This window comes from Lutzomyia longipalpis, chromosome 2 (genome assembly GCF_024334085.1).
Source record: "Lutzomyia longipalpis isolate SR_M1_2022 chromosome 2, ASM2433408v1".
Taxonomy (NCBI): Eukaryota; Metazoa; Arthropoda; class Insecta; order Diptera; family Psychodidae; genus Lutzomyia; species Lutzomyia longipalpis.
The window spans coordinates 19,110,568-19,133,615 of NC_074708.1; the positions used below are offsets into that span (position 1 = coordinate 19,110,568).

At 34.7% G+C, this 23,048-nt stretch overlaps 3 protein-coding genes and 1 long non-coding RNA gene across 15 annotated transcripts in view; 3 read left to right on the plus strand and 1 right to left on the minus strand.

The window, feature by feature from the left end:
- The window catches only part of LOC129789442 (uncharacterized), an 885,568-nt gene that overhangs the window by 352,730 nt on the left and 509,790 nt on the right, over window positions 1-23,048 (plus strand). The gene's annotated exons all lie outside the window — the stretch shown is intronic.
- The window catches only part of LOC129789300 (chaoptin), a 316,756-nt gene that overhangs the window by 262,754 nt on the left and 30,954 nt on the right, over window positions 1-23,048 (plus strand). The gene's annotated exons all lie outside the window — the stretch shown is intronic.
- LOC129789277 (chromodomain-helicase-DNA-binding protein 7) overlaps window positions 1-23,048 on the plus strand; it is a 32,225-nt gene that overhangs the window by 995 nt on the left and 8,182 nt on the right. For 10 of the 12 annotated variants that reach the window (XM_055825930.1, XM_055825933.1, XM_055825937.1 and 7 more), the window contains exons 2-10: window positions 9,969-10,506; window positions 10,572-11,060; window positions 11,156-18,582; window positions 18,645-18,831; window positions 18,895-18,982; window positions 19,196-19,349; window positions 19,410-19,737; window positions 19,808-19,897; window positions 22,559-22,756. In XM_055825930.1, coding sequence (XP_055681905.1) covers window positions 10,714-11,060; window positions 11,156-18,582; window positions 18,645-18,831; window positions 18,895-18,982; window positions 19,196-19,349; window positions 19,410-19,737; window positions 19,808-19,897; window positions 22,559-22,756 — 8,819 coding nt within the window. In that variant the 5' untranslated portion in view covers window positions 9,969-10,506; window positions 10,572-10,713. The remainder of the gene's footprint in view (window positions 1-9,968; window positions 10,507-10,571; window positions 11,061-11,155; window positions 18,583-18,644; window positions 18,832-18,894; window positions 18,983-19,195; window positions 19,350-19,409; window positions 19,738-19,807; window positions 19,898-22,558; window positions 22,757-23,048) is intronic. The other 2 variants (XM_055825941.1, XM_055825942.1) reach the window with 1 other exon arrangement.
- Window positions 4,585-7,614, minus strand: LOC129789510 (uncharacterized). Its single transcript, XR_008750464.1, has 2 exons — window positions 7,368-7,614; window positions 4,585-5,618 (listed from the first exon to the last, which is right to left on the minus strand). It is a non-coding gene; the product is annotated as an uncharacterized LOC129789510 (long non-coding RNA).

Sequence of the window (23,048 nt, forward strand, 5' to 3'; positions counted from 1 at the left end):
GTGTGCATGTGTTTGTGTATGTGTGTTTTTTTTATAAATATAATTATATATTATATTTTTTTAACTTGCATTTCGATTTATTTGATCACCTCCTTCCACTTTTGTATTAATGAAAAATATATATTTGAAGCTGTTGAAGCAAGTAGATAAAATGAAAAGTTTTTTTTTAAATGTACTCCGGCGTTTGCTTCTGTATGAGAAAGTCTGTGTGTGTAATGTGAACCTTTAGAAAGAAATAATAATTAAGAAGCGAGAGCAATAAAAGAGAATGAACGTGAACAATGTGGTTGAGTATTGGTCTTTTTAATGGCGAAGAGTGGTGTACCATTTTCGACGCGGAATCAATCATTTAATGGTGTCTCATTGAGCACCTGCAGGATCCACCGCGACGCACCAAAATATGTCATTTTTTTTGACGTACAAATCGCTCCTGAAGGAGAGGAAAGGTTGATCTTCTATTATTTTTTGCAATTGGGAAATTGTGTGAAAATACTCATAAAGGGGGAGAAATGTGGAAAACAGGATACCCGCCTAAAATGCATACACAGCGCATTTATTTTGTGACAAGGAAGAGTACATTTTGTATATTGAATTGCGAATTAATGATGATGACGATTGTACGCCGTCGCGGTTTCGAATAGCATATATAAATACACATATTTTTGTATGTATACATCTCTTGCTAAAGAAGCTTAATATTTCTTTTGTGTTGGTCGGTACGTGTATACAGAATGCAAATTGTGTTAGACTTTAGCCAACACATCACTCGCTGAGTGTGAAAGTTGAAAGATAATTATTATAGTAGAAAAAAAATTATCTAAACTTTTTTTCTTAAAAAACTTGCATTAAATTTCTTTTTACTATTTTTTAAACTCATGATTAAACTTCTAGTTTGTTTGTAGTACATTATGAAGATGAAGACTTTGATGCTTAGTCTCCTTAAGACAAAATTATAAAAGGGAAACCATCATTGCGTTACCATTATGTTATTACTCAATTTTTTAGAGAAGGTAATAATAAATAGTTGTATAGCGACAGAAGAAATCATAAGAAACGGTAGAAAAAGTTTAATTGAAGTTATAGAAAATGGCGATTAATGTGAAGTGAAAAAAAATTCTTTCCAAACTTATTGTGTCACTGTATTGTAAAATACTCAAAGCCTCATTACAATGCATGATGGCGACAAATTTTACGTACATCTATATAAACACTTACATATAATGATGTATCATGGAAATGAACATATAAAACACTCTCTTATATGTGTATTGTAAATAGTAAATAGAGAAAAGTGGAAGCAAATGAGACAAAATCGAATTATTTTAACACTTTACAATCTATTGTGAGATGCCTAGCAGTAGAGAGGGTGAAGATTTATATAACATCAGTAAAGAAAGTGGACACAGAAATGTTTGGAACTTTGAACTAAAATTTTAGTGTATTGTTTGGATGATTAACGGCACAGTAAAATGATTTTAAGAATTAATTACTAATTTGTTAACCTTTAAGGACCTTAAGAAATCCAACGGGTCGAAATAATGTTGGAAAAACAATTTTCGAAGTTTAATTTAATCTCAAATAGTCAGTTTTGACAAAAAAAAACCTCAACTTTAACTGGTTTGTCATGTTTACTGATGCTTAGACGACTTGGATACGTTCTTTTCTGGTTGTAAATTGACTAAGAATCATAAAGAAATATCCCAGTAAAACATCTAGGTCCACAGTGGATCCACAATGCGGAACTACAAATGCACCACCGTGGACCCAGATCCTGGAGAAATTTTTTTTTGGGTTTTCTTGCATTTTACATATTTATTGAATTATAAATATACTTAAAAATGCTAAATAAGTATTTTAGTAAAAAAAAATAAAAGTCTTAGAAATTTATAAAAAAAATCAATTTATTAATATTATTAATTTTTCATACATTTATACCTAAAAATACATGTAATATATAATTTTAGCTTAAAATTTTTAAAATTTATAATTATTTTATTTTTTTGAGTTACAATATTTTTAATTTATTTTTATTAAAATACATCCATCTTACAATTTTTAGTTGATCTTTTTTATTACAATACATCTTATACATAATAAATCGTGTACCATCAGTCGTCAGAACAAACACTTAGAAAAGTGCTCTTTTCATATTAAAATTTTATCACAAGAAACATAAATAGCTATATAGAAATATGAGAATCAGAGAAAGGCTTGTGCAAATTAAACAAATTTAATTTGCAAAAAAAAACTTTTAAATCAATATCCTAAAATTCTTTACACAGAAAAAAACTATTTTTAATTCAAAAATTAATTAAAGAAAAACATCTTCATTTTTTTCAAAAGGTTTTTTAATTATTCTTATATTCTATTATTATTCTGGTTAAAAGATTCTTTTCTTTCTCCTCTAAGTTACCAAAAATTCTTTACACAGAAAAAAATCTTCTTTTTTCAAGAATTACTTTAAAAAAGCGAATTTCCAGTTTCTCAACAAATTAATCAATAAATTTTTTAAAAGGATTTTTTTCTTTCTCCTCTAAGTTAGGGGAAACTGGGGTAATTCGGTGAATTTTTGGGAGATAATTTTTCCTGAGTTCCATGGAAATATTTGAGATTTCCCATGACGACTATCTTATAGGAAATTTTCCGGGCTACAACTTTGTCTCAGACGATTTTTCTCTATCTCAATGGGAAAATGCTTTTTTAGGCCATTTTCCAAACCCTTTCAAATTTGCCTATTCCAAAAATCCTGGGGTAAAACGGTTAATTGCGTTTTTTGTTCGCTAATCTTAATTTAATGAAATTATTTTAGCAAGGCACTATAATATCTATTGAGAATGAGAGATTTGTGTACCAATTAAAACTTTTTTTTAATAAAAAAAATACAAAAATTTAAAAAAACGTTAAATTTAAGAAATTGCCTTTTTTATTTTTTTAGTTTATAAAAATTGGTAATAGTAAGTGATTAAACATCCCAAATTATATATAATTGTTATACTAATTAAGGGAAATTATTCTTTCAAAAATTTAAAAAGTTATTTTAAAAAAACACCAAATTCACCATTTTGCCCCAAGCGGTACTTTTTACTATCAGTGTTTTACGGGAAAACTCGGAAAATTTTTTCGGAAAATTCAGTTTAGATTCGTGTTTAGCAATAGTTACTCTGTCTAAAAATGCATTTGGATCAAAAAAATTCCAGAGAATTTCGCCAAAACTGAATTTGTAGTTGAGTGGTCAGAGTAACTTTGAGGTTTGAAAAATTTGTTTTTCAAATAAAAGCCAAAATATTGGATCAATTATTATGAAACTTTCTAGGTTTAGGCAGGGGTATAAAGTGCAACTACTGACAAAATTAGACAGATTAGCTCCCACTGCTTCTTGAGATATTAATTTTTATTTTTTTTCAAATTCACCATTTTACCCCAGTTACCCCTACCAAAAATTCTTTACACAGAAAAAAATCTTTTTTCAAGAATTACTTTAAAAAAGAGAATTTCCAGTTTCTCAACAAATTAATCAATAAATTTTTCTTAAAGGATTTTTTTCTTTCTCCTCTAAGTTACCAAAAATTCTTTACACAGAAAAAAATCTTTTTTCAAGAATTACTTTAAAAAAGAGAATTTCCAGTTTCTCAACAAATTAATCAATTAATTGTTATTAAAGGATTTTTTTTCTTTCTCCTGTTACCAAAAATTCTTTACACAGAAAAAAATCTTCTTTTTTCAAGAATTACTTTAAAAAAGCGAATTTCCAGTTTCTCAACAAATTAATCAATAAATTTATCTTAAAGGATTTTTTTCTTTCTCCTCTAAGTTACCAAAAATTCTTTACACAGAAAAAAATCTTTTTTCAAGAATTACTTTAAAAAAGAGAATTTCCAGTTTCTCAACAAATTAATCAATAAATTTTTCTTAAAGGATTTTTTTCTTTCTCCTCTAAGTTACCAAAAATTCTTTACACAGAAAAAAAATCTTTTTTCAAGATTACTTTAAAAAAGAGAATTTCCAGTTTCTCAACAAATTAATCAATAAATTTTTTAAAAGGATTTTTTTCTTTCTCCTCTAAGTTACCAAAAATTCTTTACACAGAAAAAAAATCTTTTTTCAAGATTACTTTAAAAAAGAGAATTTCCAGTTTCTCAACAAATTAATCAATAAATTTTTTAAAAGGATTTTTTTCTTTCTCCTCTAAGTTACCAAAAATTCTTTACACAGAAAAAAATCTTTTTTCAAGAATTACTTTAAAAAAGAGAATTTCCAGTTTCTCAACAAATTAATCAATTAATTGTTATTAAAGGATTTTTTTCTTTCTCCTCTAAGTTACCAAAAATTCTTTACACAGAAAAAAATCTTTTTTCAAGAATTACTTTAAAAAAGAGAATTTCCAGTTTCTCAACAAATTAATCAATTAATTGTTATTAAAGGATTTTTTTCTTTCTCCTCTAAGTTACCAAAAATTCTTTACACAGAAAAAAATCTTTTTTCAAGAATTACTTTAAAAAAGAGAATTTCCAGTTTCTCAACAAATTAATCAATAAATTTTTCTTAAAGGATTTTTTTCTTTCTCCTCTAAGTTACCAAAAATTCTTTACACAGAAATTTTTTTTTTATTTAAAAAAAGATCTTTTTTTTCACCATTGTGATGCTGCTGATTGTCTTTCTGTTGATTATTTCCCTTTTGAATATTTCGCGTTCTCGATGAAATTCTCGAAGTTTGTCTCTTCTGAAAGAGCCTCTTGTTGGTCTTCCGGGACAGTAGCATAATTAGCTGCTTCTCTGAATCAAAATGACAATCAAGGAGATCCGTTAACTCCTTCGTGATATCCTCCTTGAGTTCCCGCAGTCCCGCAACGGCCACCCTGATGCCATCGCGCTTCTCCTTCCCTCAGATGTCCTGCAAGTCCTGCAACTTTCTCATATCGAAGCCCTGTTTCGTCAGGAAACGTCGAAAGGTAACACCCTTCACACGATGGTATAGAGAATAGTCTTGAAGTAATCAACAATAATTCTCCTTAGAGAATTCAGCCTGTCCAGAATTGTTTGCTGCCCACCCAATTCCTGGAGGTTCTTCTTAATTGTCGTCGCTATGCCCGTGATATCACGATAGAAGACAACTGTTCGCTCCTTCTCCGTTGTTGCTTGCTTCACAACTGGCATAACAGCCGGTTTGGCTTCTTCTTTCTGCATCTCAGGTACACAGAGCGTTTCAACAACCTCCTGAGCAGCTTCCTTTACCTTATTACGTTCTCCTTCTTCCTCAACTTGTTGCTCCGTTTGCTCCGGCTTTTGCTCTTAACTCTCCTGCTTTTGTAATTCTGCTGAACAGCTGCTTCCGGTTGCTGCACCGCAGCAGCTTCAATATCTTGCTTCTTCACCTCAACAGAAGCTGGAGATGGTTTATTTACCAACATCTTCAACACATCATAGGCTATTTTTGAGCGTATATTGGTACTATCCTCAAACTTATTCCTGTCATCTTCATCGCATTTCAAGATGATCTGTTTGAGTTTCTTAGGGTGAAAGACTTGAAAGTTACCCCACATTCATTCTTAGCCAATGCAATGGGTAGACACTTGTGAAGCCTAACAATGGAGGTTTTGAAGTGTGGGAGCATGTCGTACCTTGAAAGAAAGAATTGAAAGAATTAAAAAAAATTAGGTAGAGAAATTTGAAGGAAAATTAAAGAAACAAATTCTATAAAGTTTAGAATTTTTCCTTTTTTACAAGATTTTGTTAAATTAGTTTTGCAATGAAAGGGTTAAGAATTATGAATTTGCGTGAATATGAATCGTATGAATCTTTAGATTACATAAGATATATTGTTTAAAGATTTACAATAATTCTATAGTTTTGATGATTTAATCAATATCTATGTACATAAAATCTAAATCCTTTAAATCTTAAAATTCTCAGTGTTCCGCTAAAGATAAGATCTTCGAATCCTTAAAGCCATTTAAGTATTTTTTTTAACAAAAAATAAAAAAAGCTTTTGAACTGTTTTAAATTCTTCAAAAAAAAAAGAAAATTAGGGATAGGGTTTCTCAAAAATCTCTAACGTTTAAAAAATATTAAGAATCCTAAAATATTTTTTAATGCAAATAACTTTTTACATATTAGAAATTTCTCAACAATTTAAAAAAAAAATAAACTAAAGTTCTGTAAAAGATCAAGAGTTCTATAAAATTTTCTCAAATTATTTGAAGTTAATAAAAAAAATTAAGAAAAAAAAATAATTCACAAAACAAATTCAAAGTCCTTAAAAACGTCCTAATTTTTCTTGTTTTTGAGTAAAATAACTTTTCAAAAATCAAACAAAAAGAAATTTAATTAAAAAAATAATACTTTATAATTTTACGAAATTTTAACCCTTCTTAAAAATAACACAAAGGATTAAAAAAAATTGAAGAATAAAAAAGAAATAAAACAGAGCTAAAATTTTTAGATTTTCTAATTCTTTGGTATCAATTCATCAAGAAACGCGAATCATCTAAAGAAATTCTAAAGATTTATAAAAAAAAATCCAAAATCATTTAAAAAAAATTAATAGAACACTGAAAAATATTACTTGAACCAGAAAAAAAACCGGAGAAAAATCGACAAAATTAAATCAAATTGAACCAATTATTCGCTCCTGGAAGCCCCAGTGTCCCAACTGTAAATTCCAATTAACTACACCTTCAAAGAGATCACAAAAATGAATCTTCTGACTTTTATTTAACATTATTTTCCCCACAGAAACCGTTCCCTTTCCGCGTATTCAATGCCTTTTTCTCAAAATTTTTTTTTCAAATCCCCGCAAACTAAGGGCGTATTATGGAACTATCCGAGTGGTGGGTGGCTGTACTACATTTCTTATGAGCCACCCAGCACTCGGAAAGTTACATATTACGCCCTTCTGATTTTGTCTTCCGGAACAAAGAAGGAAAAAAGAATGAACAAAAATAGCAACTTGGAGTTTGTACACTTTTCTTTCCCGGAACGTTATGATGTGTGCCCGGAAAGTACCATAAGTGCCTGGAAGTTCAGCAGGAGGACTGCCAATTGCATCAGGAAGTTCTTAAGGGATCTTACGAACTTCCTTTTCATCACCCGACTGATCCTTGGTGTAATCTTTGGGCCAAAATCTGAGTCTATAAAAATGTTTCACGAAATTGCAAAGAGGACTTCCTAAATTTACTATTTTGGCCCCTAAATGAAATCAAAGATCAGTCGGATGTTGAAAAGGAGGTTCCCAAGAACGCTTAAAAACATCCTGATGCAATTGGCAGTCCCCCTGCTGAACTTCCAGGCACTTATGATACTTTCCGGGCACACATCATAACGTTCCGGGAACTTCAAGTTGCTACAAAAAATATATTGGGGCTACTTACTTCTTGAACGCTTCCAGGAGGACGTAGGGCACAAATTTTCGTTGCTCATGGTAGAGCATAATGATGCCCTTGTAATCGGGATTGTGTGCTTTGTGCTCCTCCAGCCAGAGCATAATAAAGTCCACAAGGGCGGCATATTCAGGATTTGTCTTCATCACTTTGTACGGAAGAAGTCGATGGTGATTGCGCGCAGCTGATGCCGCGGCCTGTCTGCCGGATTGAGATTCATGTACGGCATTACGCTTGTTATCTGCATCCACGGCATCCACATAGACGAAAATCAAAGACATCACCCAAAAATAGATAAAAAAAATCGAATTTTTCGTTACAAAACTAATTATTTTTTTTAAAAATAATGCAATGAAAAGCTTAAAAATTTAGGGAAAGGTTGCTTTGTAAAACTTACATGATATTTAGTATTTTCCGGAGTACTTTGGTGTTGTTTTACAGTCCGGGACGTCCGGGAAGAAAAAAAAACATAACCTAAAAATATGAGAAAAAAAATATTAGGATTTTCATGAAAATACCTTGGATACTTGTTTATCCTCCACCACGCAATCATTCTATCACCTTTTATTCACAAGATAATAGAAGAAAAACATACTTACAATGCTTTTTTCCACCAAAAATTGAGAATTTCCATCACAGCGTCAGCATTCCACCATTTTTGCACTTTTTCCACAAACACTAGCGCCGCGCAGATATTTGGCGGAAACACTAAAAAAAATTTCCGAGGGATACCCAAAGTGGCCAAGAGATGAAAGTTCTGTGACCAGATTTGAAATCTCTTGGCCATTCTGGCATGAGAAAATGAAGGAAGCAATGTTTCCGGAAAGATTTTGGCATTAAAAAGTGGAGGAAGCAATGTTTCCGGGAAGATTTCGTAACTTTTTTCACAGATACCCAAAGTGGCCAAGAGATGAAAGTTCTGTGACCAGATTTGAAATCTCTTGGCCACTCTGGCATTAGAAAATGAAGGAAGCAATGTTTCCGGAAAGATTTTTTTTAATTCCCACGGATACCCAGAATGGCCAGGAGATGAAAGTTCTGTGATCAGATCTGAAATCTCTTGGTCATTTTGGCATTAAAAAGTGGATGAAGCAATGTTTCCGGGAAGATTTCGAAACTTTTTCCACAGATACCCAGACTGGCCAGTAGATGAAAGTTCTGTGATCAGATCTGAAATCTCTTGGTCATTTTGGCATTAAAAAGTGGATGAAGCAATGTTTCCGGGAAGATTTCGAAACTTTTTCCACAGATACCCAGAATGGCCAGGAGATGAAAGTTCTGTGACCAGATCTGAAATCTCTTGGCCACTTTGGCATCAAAAAGTGGCGGAAGCAATGTTCCCGGAAAGATTTTTTCAAAGATTCCCACGGATACCCAGAATAGCTAGGAGATGAAAGTTCTCTGATAAGATTTCCAATCTCTTGGCCATTTTGGCATTAACAAGTAGAGGAAGCAATGTTTCCGGGAAGATTTCAAAACTTTTCCCACGGACACCCAAAATTTTTTGGCCAAATTATTAAAAATAAGTGCAGATCCTAGTTAGACTGTGGAGTTACAGTGGATCTAGGATGTGCACTTTTGAATCCAGGATCTGGATCCACGGTGATGCATTTGTAGTTCCGCATTCTGTATTCACGGTGGACTTTGGAAATAAGACTACTGTGGATATACTGTGCACCCACTGTAGAGGTACTGCACAAAATACGTCCACTGTGCAGCTACAGTGGACGCACTCCACACCCTGGAGTACTTGTGGACTCCACAGCCCACTTTACTGGGTAGTCCTGCAGCCATTATGACTTTGACCGAAGTCTCGTTCGAATACATTCAATTGATCCTTAAACGGTTAACCCGAGCCTTAAATAATATGTAAGCTTACTTAAATCCGTTTTCATAGAGTTTTTTTTTAAAGAATTCAAAAGAAGGGTAGGTATCTTAATGTTTGAGACAAAACAATACATTTGTTATATTAATTGCAAATCAGAATGGTAGAGGTGGATAGATAAAGTACCTTAACATGAATACTGATGCCTTACCTTTTAGTCTACTTCTTTTTAGCTCGTTTTATGTTGTGGTTAGTTACAATAGCGATTTTTAAGTTTTTTTTTCGAATTATGCAATTTAAAAAAGTTTGAGACTGATCTTTGGAACTTAAACTTTCAATGATTTATAAGGTGAATTGCTAGATTCATCCCTTATTTCTTGACATATTTTTCTTTCAGGATTAAATTTTCTTCAAGAATTTAGTGTTTTACTAAAGGGGAAATGTTGTACGTCTTATGTAAATTATAAGGTTCATAAGCGTATAGCTTTTCCCCTTTAGTGCTTCACAATTTTACAACAAAAATAAGTTATTGGACAACATAGTACCTAGATGCATTACCTAATACTATATAGTTAAGATTTAAATAGCGTAAAATTGATTGAGTAAGAATACTAAGTAATCAGTTTTAAGGTTTAATGAAATTCAGAATAAAAGTTTAAAGTTAAAAAATATAACGTACTCCTATTCAATCTATTTGGCGGTACTTAAAAAAATACAAGATATAGTTTGTTTCTTTTTGTAATAATTTTTTATATTGTTCATTGCAGGTTTTGAATTCTTGGGAATCTCCCTTGGTAATCTTCAGTAATTGCGGAATGCATAAAACCTCTTGGATAGAGAAAGTATCACACTACGAAGCATCACAGACAACAGCAAATCAGCTGACTGTTCAATAATTTTATTAATTTTAAAACTAATATATGGATAATAATGCTATTGATTTGAGAACAGAAGAAATTATTCTGGCATACTAATTCATACAGAATGTCGTGCGAAACATTGGGAAAAGTGAATGAATACAAATGAATAGTATTAGCTTAAAATTAAACTCATATTATGAAGACAAGATTGATTTTTTCCAAAGGTGGGCATTACATAATGCATAAATAAGCCACGAGTGAAAAAAAAACAGGAAGAAAGTATATTTAAAACAAAATCATAACTTTAGCTATAGAATTGTAGGAATAAAGAAAAGTTATTAGAACTATAAACAACATTAGTAAGAGCAAAAGAGAAAAAAAACTCAAATTGAACACTGTGAAAGAACTAATTTGGAAACACTAAAGGATTTTGTTAATACTGCACGTAAGTCTATAAAATTTTACAATTTTTTAAACTAGTTATTAAAAAATTTGAAATCTTTTAAACAGTTTTTATAGTAAAAATAATCAACGGAAAAAAGGAAAGACAAAAATTGTCAAATAAACCAAAACCCTTTGAAGATTTTCAATTTGGAAACATTGAGAAAAGATCACAGATAAATAAGAAGAAGAACATAATATCTCATTTCTAATGGATGGGAATGCGCAAAATATGTTTCACGGAAATCACCAAGGAGATGCATACTATCGCTATGATACATCAGCGCCACGTCCAATGGGTCCCCCTGGGGCATACGCTCGTCACAGAGCACCACATCCTTTGCAGCAACAACAACAGCCACAATATCCATCGTATCAACCACCAACAGATACTATGTATACTATGGGTGATCAACATGGTGGAATGGCTGGCATGGCTGATATTAGTTCAGCCTGGGGTGCCCCTGGGCAGGCTGGTCCATATGGGGCTCCTGCTATGGGTTATGGACATCCTCAGACCCCACAGCAGCAACAAAGACAGCCTCAACCTCAACCAAGGTGAGATATTTGGATAAAATATGCAATCAAGATTAGCTTTATGGTATTGAAAATAGTATAAATTTTTAATAAACTATTTCCTTTGTTTCTTTCAGTTATCGACAGCATATGACGGGATACCCACAAGATCCTCAAAAGATGCAATTTTCTGCCCAACAATCAATGATGGCAGGAATGATGCCACAACAGGCTTATGGAGCCATTGCGCAGCCACAGCAGGCACAACCGCAACAGAGAGTTCCTCAGCACTACTCACAAACGGGTGGACACCCAATGTATCCTGGAACTCCACAGCCCCAGCCTACACCTGCACAATCCTATGGAGGATATAGTGCAGGTTTGCAACATCAGGCCAGTCGATCATCACACGTGGGATATGCGCACACCCAACTGGAGCAGACGGCATATGGGCAACATTTACAGAGTTCAGCTACATCGGCACACCACTTAAGTAGTGGCCCTCAGCAGCAAACTCAACAATTGCCACCTGGTCATCCGGGGCAGCAAGCACAGAATCATCTTGGGCAATCGTCCCAAGGTCATTTGCCCACCCAACAAATGCATCCCAGTCAGCATGTCCAGTCGCATCCGATCGGGTCGCAATCTCATACTCAACCCCATCCACAACACAGTGGTTTGACGAGTTTAACAAGTGTTGGTAGTTTGCATGGACCTCAACAAAGTCAACAACAAGCATCTGCACAGTCTGGAAATCAGACGCAACAGCCTACACAGCAGCAACATATGGCCCCTCAACCACATCCTGGTATGGTCCATAGTCAGCAGTCACATCCAGGAATGTTACATCCAGGATCAAGTGCAAACCAACTTCAACCAAGCCAGACGCAGCAACCGGTACTCCCTCCGCATAGTCATAGTGCGGCTCATACCCATCAAATGAGTGCACATGGTTTAAATACTTATGGGGTACCTCCACCACCACAACAACAGCAACAGCAAGCTCAAACGCATTCTGGGCCATCACAACAACCCTCTTATTTGTCAGCTACAAAACAACAAACACAACCACCTCAACACAGCAGTGGTAGTCCTCAGTATAGGACACCATTCCCTCAACTTTCGCCTCAAATGTCACCAAGGCCTCCACAAATATCACCACATCCGCAGATGTCACCAAGACCCGTGATGTCACCAGCTAAACCACAACCACCTAACTCATCATCTGCCTTGTCACCGCATCCACATATTTCAAGTGTACCAAGTCCACGACCTGGGCAACAACAGAGTATACCACAAGCTAAAAATGCTAGTCCAGCTGGACCTGTTAGTACCCTTCAAGCACTTGAGCAGATGGTAATGCCTCCGTCCTCTGGTCCACCACCACCAAGTTCAGTTGCCATGGACTATCCACCGTCGTCATATCGTACACAACAACATCAACAGATGGCATCAAATCCACTTTCGCCAATGGGTCCACGGATGCCAATGTCACCACAGCAACCACAACAACAATGGCCACCAATACACAGACCAGGTAGTGGTAATCATATGCAGCAACAGCAAACACAACATTTGTATCCACAACAAGGCTTACCACCTATTGGACATGTCACATCCCCGCAACAGCAACCACAGCATCCACAATTACTAAGTGATCTGTCTTCGAGTTTAACTCCAGTATCACAGTCATTAGCATCTATTTCGCATCCTGCTAGTACACCATTGCAGCAACCACATTATGTTACGCAGCAGTTGCCACATCAACAGGCACATATGCAACATCCTCCAACTACTCAGCAACATCAAACGCATCCACAGCAATCATCACAAATTACGCAGCAACATCAACAACAGTCGCAACCTGTTTTGCAAGAACAACCATCTCAACACGTTCCCACAACTACTCCCCTTAGTGTTGAAGAACATTTGAATGTTGAGAAGTCTCATCACCAGTCTGACGACCATCTACTTGGACAGAAGCAACACCATCAGCAACATCAACCCCATGTGTCTCAGATTCCGACATCGACTACACAAGCGTCTCAATTAAAGATACCAGATATTCTTGGTACGTCTCAAAATTCCAGTTCATCTACAGACATTTCAAGTTTGATAGATCCATTTTCTGGTGTGCTGGAGCCTATGCAGCACGTGTCTGCTGTCCCTGTTTTGCCAGAAACCACATTGGAGCATACGCAATCACAACAAGAGCCGCCGAAACAGGATGAAAATACTCAAGATAGTACTCATCAGGAATTGTGTCATAATCAAGACACGAATTCTTCAGTGAATGATCCAGTTGTTACGGCATCAACTGTACTGAACCAAGTTGAAGAAGCAAATACCGAATTAAGTCGTGAAAGTGCAACCTGCCATTCTGATGAGATTGGCAATAAAGAAATATCGAATTTAGAAGATGTTGCAAAGCAAGATGTTATTTTATCTCCATCAAATTCCATACAGCGTCATTCAGAAGATAGTTCCACCCAAGAAGGACAAGCAATACGTGAATCTCTGACAGAACAAGCACAAGATTCACAAAGTGATAGCTCTCAACCGGGCATATTAACGACAGTATCAGCAGCATTAGTGGAAAGTAACGATAATAATGTTACGAATGATAATGTTGTCTCTCAACCAACGGACAGTCAGGTGCAGCAAACACAAGTAAATCCACCTCAAATACATCAACAAAAACCTCAGCTGCCACAATTGCAAACACCACAGCAACTTCCGTTGCAAAATCAACCACAAACACCCCAATTGGTGGGACAAACAACTCCTGCTGCTCCACCTCAAAATATACCGATACCATCTCAACAGCCACACATTCCTGGAGTTCCGGGTCAAGTTATGATGCCTGGCGTAATGTCTGGCCAAGGACAATTAGGACATTCAGGCATACCCCCACAAACGACAATGTACGATCATCAGATGATGATGGGACGTCCAACAGGACCACCAGGTATGCCGATGGCACCAGGAATGTTACCTCATCATGGTATGCCACCTCAGCAGCCGTTGCTAACCGACGTGACTCCTTATGGCTCAGGTCCATTGATGCACCACCAAGAAAAGGCTGCATTACAACAACAATTGCAGGAACTATACTGTATGGCGCCATCACCTGAACAGCAAGAAAAAATCATGCGTCTCCAGGAAAGGCTCAATATGTTACAGCAACATGAGGCAAATGATCAGTGCAATGGTGGTGCACAATGCATTCTACAAAATTCGATGTATTCATCATCAATGATAGAGAGCCCTCAAGTTTCAAGTACAACTGGACGTGGTCGAGCCCGTGGTGTAAATAAGCCACGAAAGCCGAGACAGAAAAAGGCTGAAAAGTTAGCAGCTCAAGCTGCTCTTAATACATCTGAATCCAGTCCAGCAGATGCAAGTGTTTTACCTTCAGCAATATCCCAACAATTACCCGTATCAGAAGACTGTGTCACAGCCGGTGCGGGTTTGGGTAATATGACCCCAGGTTTAACTGATTTGAATGATTCTGAAGGGGAAATATCGCAAGAAAAACCATTTGAAGAACTTGATACACAAACAGATGAAAAGGGAAAGAAAAAGAAAGCACGCAAACCGAGGGAACCGAAACCGCCAAAAGAACCAAAGTTGCCAAAGGAGCCAAAAGAGCGTAAAAAGAGGGAACCTAAGGATCCAAATAAACCAAAGAAGAAAAGAGGTAGAAAATCGGCAAATGAATCTGGTGATATTGATTTGGATTCTACAGTGGATAATTCAATGTCATTAGATACAACTAGTACAGACGTAGTTAAATCAACTGCTGTACCATCTGATGAAAACAATTCATCATCAAACCAGATTGCTCAAAATCAAGATTCTTCTGATGCGAAAGAGACAAAGCCTGTTGCGTTAGAGGAAGTGACGGATTTTGATGATATTCCAGTGTCCAAAATCCCAATTAAGAGTCTATTGGAAGAGGGAGCAAATGCAAAGAAGCTTGAAGATGAAAGTAATGAAAACTCAGATAGTTCTAAACCAGCTGAATGTGATAATGTGTCCCCGAAGAAAACTAAACGAAGCAGAGGTTCAAGTGGAAGTCGTCGGTATAATAGGAGCGGTGGTAATAGAAGATCTGGGAAGAGTGGAAAGAGAAAGGGTAATCGTATTGTTCCTGAATCAGATGGTGAAGGTGATGATATGATATCCACTCCGCCACCTTCCCCTCCTCCTGACTCCGAAGCCGCTGATAGTTCCAAGAGAAGAAGTGCACGAAATACTCAGCGGAAGAAATACGTTGATGACGTTATGTTGCGATTCTCAGATGATGAATCAGCAATAACGTCTCCATCAACAAGTACAACTCGGAAGGAGAAGAAAGAAAAGGAAGTGAAAGATGGTGCTGCTGCGGGAAGTAATGACAATGACAATGTCTCAACAACTGAACCCCTTGAAAAGGTTGAGGTTGAAAAACCAGCAGAAGATTTTGGTGGAAAGCCCAATTATGTGTATGTAAATACAACAGATGAGGACTCCATGGTTGTTCAACATGTACTAGCTGTTCGAATGGGTAAAAGGGAGTTGAAGCCCGAACCTCCTCCACCACAGCCTGTAGTTGAAAGTGAACCTGCTAAAGACGAAGAAAATCCCAATTCAGAATTGAGTGACAAAAATGAAGTTGATTCTGAAGCAACAAAAATGGAAGTTGATAGTCAAGAAGACATAACTAAAAAAGAAGATGAAGTTGTGGGGTCTGAAAAGGAGGCTGTAGATGATGAAACCCCTAAGATCGATGAGGACAAACCCACCGAGAGTATTTCAGAAACTGAAAAAGAAGACACAAAAGACGCCAAGTCTGATTCTGAAGAAAGAGATTCATGTGAAAAAATGGATGTTGACCTAGAAGAGAAAGATGAGGTTAAAGAAAAAGAAGAAGTAAAAGAAGATGAAGTAAAAGAAGATGAAGTAAAAGAAGATGAAGTTAAAGAAAAAGATGAAGTAAAAGAAGACGAAGTTAAAGAAGAGAAAACTACAGATGAAAAGCAAGATCTCGAGGACACTGTTGAGTCAAATGACAATGGTGGTAATCAAGAAGAAACGACAGAAAATAGTGAAGTGAAAAACGAAAAAGAAACAGCTGATGTAGAAGATAAAAGTGAAGAGGAACAGAAGGAAGATGAACCTCAGAAGGAAAAGAATGAAATCAAAGAGGAAGAGAATGTGGTACAGAAAGACGGTGATTCAGAAGAGAAACCAGAGCCTGTTTTTGTGGATGTCGAGGAGTATTTTGTCAAATACAGAAACTTTTCCTATTTGCATTGTGAGTGGAGAACAGAAGAGGAATTGTATAAGGGTGATCGTAGAATTGCGTCAAAAATCAAACGATTCCACCAAAAACAATCACAACAAATTAATATTTTTGAAAATCTCGAAGAGGAACCATTTAATCCAGATTTTGTTGAAATTGATCGAATTTTGGACGTATCTGAGCACACAGATGCAAATACAGGAGAAAAGACAAAGCACTATTTGATAAAGTGGAAGAGTTTGGCATATGAGGATTCCACATGGGAACTTGAAGAGGACGCTGATCAATTAAAAATTGAGCAATATGAAAGATTCAACAAAATCCCTCCGAAGAATGAGTGGAAGCCAAAAAGACGTCCCCATCCGGACTTGTGGAAAAAATTAGAGAAAACTCCCGTGTACAAGGGTGGTAATTCTCTACGCCCATATCAACTGGAAGGATTGAATTGGTTGAAATTTTCGTGGTATAACTCACACAACTGCATTTTAGCAGATGAAATGGGTCTTGGGAAAACCATTCAGAGCTTGACTTTCATTCATTCAGTTTATGAATATGGAATCCGTGGACCATTCCTGGTGATCGCTCCGCTCTCGACAATTCCCAATTGGCAGAGAGAATTTGAAGCATGGACAGATATGAATGTGATTGTGTACCATGGTTCTGTGACAAGTAAGCAAATGATTCAGGAATATGAATTTTACTATAAGAACGATAGTGGAAAGGTAATGAAAGATTTCACCAAATTCAATGTTCTAATTACGACATTTGAAATGATTGTGACTGATTATGCTGATTTGCGGGTGTTCAATTGGCGGGTATGCGTAATTGATGAAGCGCACAGACTGAAGAATAGAAATTGTAAACTACTGGAAGGGCTTCGACAGCTAAACCTTGAGCATCGTGTTCTATTGTCGGGGACACCGCTTCAGAACAATGTGAGTGAATTATTCTCATTGCTCAACTTCTTAGAACCCAGTCAATTTTCCAGTAGTGATGAGTTCCTCAAGGAATTTGGAAGTCTCAAGACTGAAGTTGAAGTAGAGAAATTACAAGCACTTCTAAAGCCAATGATGTTGCGCCGTTTGAAGGATGACGTGGAAAAATCTTTGGCTCCCAAAGAGGAAACAATTGTTGAAGTTGAATTGACAAATATTCAAAAGAAATACTACAGAGGTATTTTGGAGCAGAATTTTTCATTTTTGACAAAAGGAACAACAACAGCAAATATTCCAAATTTAATGAATACAATGATGGAATTGCGCAAATGCTGTATTCATCCGTATTTACTGAATGGCGCTGAAGATCAAATTCAGTACGAATACAAAAATACACATGGAGAAGATGCTGATGCATACTATAAAAATCTAATTTATTCATCCGGAAAAATGGTTCTCATTGACAAATTACTACCAAAATTGAAAGCAAATGGACATCGTGTGCTAATCTTTAGTCAGATGGTACGATGCTTGGATATTCTTGAGGACTACCTAATGTATCGAAAGTATCCATTTGAGAGGATTGACGGGCGAATTCGGGGTGATTTGAGACAAGCTGCCATTGATCGGTACTGTAAACCAGATTCAGATCGTTTTGTATTTCTTCTATGCACAAAAGCAGGTGGTTTGGGTATAAATCTCACTGCTGCTGATACGGTGATCATTTACGATAGCGATTGGAATCCACAGAATGATTTGCAAGCTCAGGCTAGATGCCATAGAATTGGGCAGCAGAAAATGGTGAAGATATATCGCTTGCTTTGTCGAAATACATACGAGAGAGAAATGTTTGACAAGGCATCCCTGAAATTGGGCTTAGACAAGGCAATTCTACAAAGTATGAATACATCTCAGGGAAAAGATAGCAACAATAGGCAATTGTCTAAGAAAGAAATTGAGGATTTGCTTAAGAAGGGTGCATATGGTGCAATAATGGAAGAAGATGCAGCTGATAAGTTCTGTGAGGAAGATATTGATTCAATTCTCAAGCGACGAACACAAATTATAACTATGGAGCAAGAAAAGGGATCTACATTTTCGAAGGCTTCATTTGCAATGTCAGGAAATCGTTCTGATATCAATATTGATGATCCTGATTTTTGGAAAAAGTGGGCAAAGAAGGCCGACATTGAACCTGTACAGGAACGTGATGAGAAAGATGATTTGGTTATGACCGAACCTCGGAGGCGAACTCAAATCAAAAGATACGGCCACGATGAGAGTGTCATGGAAATGTCAGATGATTCGGGAACGGATACTGATGAGGAAGGAGTTGGTGTTGGTAAGTTTTCTTTGTTTTTAAATCATTTTTTTTAATTGGTAATAATTTTATTGAATTTTCAGGATTGCGAAGCAAAAGACGCCGAGATAAACGTGCAAAAGAACGCGCGAGGAACTTGGAGAGAGCTGCTGAGGATTACTGTGCAAGAGAACGAGATGGTATGTCTGGTATTGGTGTTGACGATGTGGCTTATGGCAATTGGGCTCGATCAGAGTGCTTCAAAGTCGAAAAGGGACTCCTTACCTATGGGTAATTTGTAGAATTATATTTTCAATGAACAAAACAATTATTATATTTATGTTTTGATTTTAGTTGGGGACGATGGACCGAAATACTCGAACATGGTCAATTTAAACGTGGTTGGAGGGAGATAGAAATCGAAGATTTGGCTCGAATCATTGTGAGTAAATATAAACGATTTTTTATTCAATAATAAATTTTTATAAGATGTTCGTTCCTTTAAAAATGATGTCTGCTATGCTAATATTGAGAAAACTTCAGGTTTTCGCTGAATAAAATCCTTTCTCATAACAATCTGATAAGATGTTAATGTTGAAATAAAACAAGAATGGTAAGAGGACAAAATAAATGGGTTATTACGTGATTTTTCCAGCTCCTCTACTGCCTAAAATGTTACAAAGGTGATGAAAAAATTAAGAATTTCATATGGGATTTGATAACTCCGTCTGAAGATGGGGAAGAACATAAAGTTAGTCGTAACCACAGTGGATTGCACAATTTAGTTCCTCGTGGACGAAATGCAAAAGGTAAGTGTGATTGATTGAGAGAGAGAATGTAATTCTTTAATGATAAATAAACAAAAATAGGACGAAAAGGAAAAGGCAGTAAAGATGCTGCAATGCGTGAAGCAAAACAGCAACAACAACAGGCAGCAGCAGCAGCAGCCGCAGCTGCCACAGCTGTAACTTTGGCATCAGCTACAAATTTAACATCTACTACGACGGTAACTTTAGCCACACCGTCATCTTCAACTGCCTCCTCGTCATCATCAACACCAGTAAATCCAACTCCACCCATAACTGGAGGTCCTCCACGAGATGGTGATCCTAATCATTGGAGTCACGATGATAAATATGATGCAGACATTTTCCTCGAGAGTAGCTATCGAAAGCATCTTTCAAGACATGCAAATAAGTATGTATCTTTCGTAGAAAATGTTTTAAAAGTTGAACAATTCAAATTAATTAAAAAAATATATTTTCAGGGTTTTACTTCGAGTACGAATGCTATATTACATTAAGCACGAAATTATTGGGGATTTGGTGCAGCAAATTAACGACGGTGTCAACATAAGGTACCCCAAAACAATCTATTTACATTTTTCTTTTTTTTCTTGTAGCATTTTAGTAAATATTTTATGAAAAAAAAAAGAAACAGTTTGTGGTGTCTTTAAGAAATTAATCATATACATAATATCATTCATTAGCATTAATTCATTACCCTTTTTTTTAATTCTACATTATTATAAAACTCTTTAGTTTGGACATTATGCGACAAACAGCTTTTTAAGCTTTATTTCATTTTTTTTTGTATAAATTTTCACCCCTTCCAATGACTGTTGCTTTCTTAATTTTGCAAGAGATTCAGACAATATTTTGGATTTTGTAATAATACCGTTTGGGGAAGTTAACAAATATTTCATTTTTAGCTTGCTCAAAATTCATATTTGGTGTGAGGATCCAAAATATCTTTTTAATTTATTTGATAAAACTAATATAACTATACTAAAGAATCACACACAATCATTATATTTTAGCATGTTTTTTTTTACAATGTAGCAATTCTAAATTGAAAGAAAAAAAATATTGGTTAATTGGACAGTATAAACAAAAAGATCATCATACTCTTTAATTTGTTTAAAAAGGAAATCTATATATTTTTTTTCCTGTTGGTTGAGTCTTCAAGTTTCTATATTTCCTATTAAATTGAATATTATACGATATGAGACTTACAAAGAATACTGTATTGGGCTTTGTTGTTGAAACTTACAAAACTTTTTTCCATTATTTTATAATATATTTTTGTTTGTTGTTTTAACTTTTACTACATTACCTATAATATTCTATTCTAAAAGAATACATTATAAAAGTATATCTACCGGAAAATCGTGAAAAATTAGTCATATGGTAAGGTGCCCTACTTGATAGAAAAGCAAGTAAAGTTATGGGTAAGTTGTATTCTTTTATTCTATTTTTTCTTATTTTTTCCTGACTTTACCATGAATTCAAAATACATACAGTGGCATTTTCATTAAAATACAAAGAAGCACGAAAATTTGGAAAAAAATTAAAAGAAATTTTCTCTTTTCTGGTGTTTTTTGAATGACGTTTTTTTGTTCATTTGATGTTATGTATGTATATAATTATATACCATACAATAATAAAAAAACGCTACCTAAAGCAGAAATAACAGACCATAAGTAAGTTTCGACAACACAAAGGTATTTGGTAATTCTTATTTATCACATACTCTTATTCTTCACGTTAAATATAAAATCATTGATGTTGCTTTTGCATTTGATGATTTATTTATTTTTATTAAATAAAAAACAGTGGTGGACACTGATAGCGATAAAAATTCTCTGTACATTAAAAGTCAAAATTCATTAGACGCTGATCAGACCATATAACTAATCTGCAAAAAAAAATTGACTTTTCCAAATCTGATTGATATAAAACATTGGTCCGTATTTAAAAGTCAAGATTTAAAGATATTCTGTCCTCTTTAATAGGTTGAATATGACCCAATTATTGTGGATTTTATTCAAGCTTATTCGCGATTTTGCTTATACATCCTGCTGGATAGCATTGAAAACTTTCTCCCATAAATAATATTTTAAGAAGATTACTTAATTATTTACAGAGAATTCTATCTTTTATACCCAACACTGTCTTTGTTACAAAAAAATGTAGGTATATTTTGTGAATACGCAATTCAAATCAAATTAGTTGGTATGCCTCATATACATATACGTTATACCAACTATTTATTTTTTTATATATTTGGTACCTTAAAAAATGATGATCTCGTTTTAAGCACCTATACGTACTAATGTATAATATATTAAGAGTTTCCCTAATATTTAAAGAAATATTCGGGTATTTTAGGGGTTACAATTTTTACAAAAGAAAAGTAGATATTTCACGGCTTTTAGGCCAAAAAAATACAACGAAATATACGAATTTTTTCACCATGAGCAATATAAAAAAAATGGCGAATCGGGCGTTCAAAGCTACAAAATTGGTTACGTGCATTTTATTACTTTTCTACATATTTTGTAAAATAATCTTGTGACAAAATTCATCTATTTTGGCATAGCAGATCTTTATTAGTGAAGTTTCTGTACATAATAATGAAAGAAAAATGGAGAAATTATTGAAGAAACAATCAAGTGGAATTAACCGAATCAAAGAGTTTAAAGGGCTGTTTTATTAGTTACTTCTTATAAATTTGAGATTTTTTTTTACTATTTTACTTTCCTGATTTCCAATAAAAAGAAATTTCGTAGATTATTTCTATTTTTTTTTATATAAAACTTTTAGTTTCTTTTTTCTTTGCGTTTTTATTATGAAAACTACAAATATACGGCTTTCTGTGGTTTTAACTGTATAGTACCATAATGTTGTAGATCAGTAGAATTTTTTTTATTATTTTGTAGTGGATTTATATTTCATAGATTATAAATTATGTAATATATTCCTTGAACGTTTTGGTAAAACAAAGAATATTTTGTTATATTAATTTAATTTTTTGAAATTCAAATTCACTCGCTCAAATTCGATAGCGTTTGAGTTTGAAAGAAGAAAAAAAGGTAAACTCTTGCGATTCGGTCACTACTGTAGTAGACGATAACAAGATTTTTTTTCGTGATTGAGAAATGCTAGTAATATGCTGAAACAAAAAAAAACATTGTTTTTTTCTAAATTCCAAATTGGGTTATCTATATATCATGTAGCGATCTCCCAATTCGCCCGCCGCTTACCAGCGATCAGATGCCAAGCTCTTGGTGGAATCCAAAATGTTGTGACAAGAGTCTATTGGTTGGAACATATAAACATGGCTGTGAAAGTTATCGTCAGTTCCGGGCAGATGCAACGCTTTGTTTTCTGTCTCATTGTGGTCCACCGGAAGATGGGGGATTTTCAACGGCAAAGTAAGTTTTTTTCAAGATCATACACAAATCTGAAAATGTATTTTTTGAACAAAACAAATGGTTTAGTAGAGAAAAAAAACGTAGATCAATTCAAGAACTTATATAGGACTGTGTTAAGAAATAAGAAAGAAAGAAAGAGAAATATAAATCATAAAAAAATGCGAGATATTTAGAGACAATATGAAAATACGAGAAAGAGTAAGTATAAGTATAAAATATACTGGGAGAGTGATAACAAACCGATAAACAGTAAAAAACGCATATTTATAATACCTATATACATTTTAATAAA